This window comes from Penaeus monodon, chromosome 31 (assembly GCF_015228065.2).
Source record: "Penaeus monodon isolate SGIC_2016 chromosome 31, NSTDA_Pmon_1, whole genome shotgun sequence".
NCBI classification, from domain to species: Eukaryota; Metazoa; Arthropoda; class Malacostraca; order Decapoda; family Penaeidae; genus Penaeus; species Penaeus monodon.
The window spans coordinates 21,370,987-21,372,484 of NC_051416.1; the positions used below are offsets into that span (position 1 = coordinate 21,370,987).

Below are 1,498 nucleotides of genomic sequence, written 5' to 3' on the forward strand. Positions count from 1 at the left end.
CCTGTTCTATTCTTTATTATGAAGTGTTGCATTGTGGTGTCCTGCCTTGTATTACATTATGTCCTGTTGATTGTGTGTATGTGTATGTGCTAACATGAAAGCATATATCTCACACAGGTTCACCTCAACCCATATATCATTCAAAAGACAAAATTCACAATACCTTGTACATTTTTGTCCTTCACATAGAACTGTACGCTAACTGGCCGTGGCTTCTTGTGGTGCAAAAGGGAATCCAAATGGGAATTAAGAGACTTCAATGATGCATCGTTGATATGTTGAGCTCGCGGGAACTGGCCAAACAGGTCAGGATGAACGAGAAAATAAAAAGGTCGCAAAGCTGTCGACACTTGAGCTGATGACAAATAACGGCAAAAGCTTTTATTTTCAGATGTGGAACTGCGGGCAAATCTAAATGTTCTTGCGTACCTGTTGGGAAAAAGTTATATATGATAACAAAAAATTTCTTTTACTGATTCAGTAATCAACATTTTCTTTATTTTCTTTTATTTTTCAAATCTTAATTCTATCTCCATACTAGATGCTCTTGGACTTCAGCAAAGAAAAAGACAAAGAATGCACTATCAGACTTTCACTTATCAGGGCTTACAAGAGACTGAATTTCATATCTCTTTCACTTGTCTACTTATATATTATTTTAGTTGAGATCACTGACTTTAAAGAAAATCTTTCTAATTAATCCATAGTTGAGTTTCAGAAAGAAACTTCTCTTTCATAGTTGTACTGGTTGTGTTCTATCCAAATCTGTGATAGGAGGCCTAGAGCTCCGTAATGGCACAGTATCGAGTGATAGCGACCCACTTCACACCCATCAGTGCTTCATCAAAGACCCAATATCTGGCAAAATAGAGATAAGACAAGTGCCTTATTTGACAAAACATTACCAGAGAGGTCTGCAAGCTCTGTGATGCCAGAATATATCATTTGGCGGAGGTTTGTTGGCTATTGCTGGAAATCTGACTAAAGCACAGGCCATGGCAACTGGCACATGGACAGCGACAAACAGCTGTAATAGTATTTACCTTCCATCACTATAGGGAATACCACAAACAAACTTTCCTTATTTCTCATTACTGTTGAACATGCAATCTAACAAACTGAGAAACAAGATTGCATCAAACTCAAAGTCACATAATACTGGTTATCACAAGCTATGACAGTTTTCACACTTATGACATAATTTCTAATAATACTGCACATTCCAAGCACGTCAGTTGTCTTTCCATTCCATGCTAACTTATTCTCATATTGTTTTATTAATCTGGTACTTTTAATGCTAACTAATGAGTATCTTTTGCCATATATGTTGATGTCAAAGATAAATAACAAATAAATTGCAAAGATAAATTGCATTAACTATATTGTTCTACTTTCCTCATATGCATGAGGTTGTAATCTTAGTAGCTACATCTTACTTTTTAATACATAATGAAGGGTATCCTCTTTATATGAATGGTAAAAGGTTTAATGTAAAGTT

General features: G+C 35.5%; 1 protein-coding gene across 1 annotated transcript in view; it reads right to left on the reverse strand.

The window, feature by feature from the left end:
• The window catches only part of LOC119593087 (T-cell activation inhibitor, mitochondrial-like), a gene marked incomplete at its 3' end in the record, with an annotated part of 8,492 nt that overhangs the window by 5,434 nt on the left and 1,560 nt on the right, over nucleotides 1–1,498 (reverse strand). Inside the window, 1 exon segment of the mRNA XM_037942011.1 lies at nucleotides 164–429. Within this exon segment, the coding sequence (XP_037797939.1) occupies nucleotides 164–429 (266 nt within the window).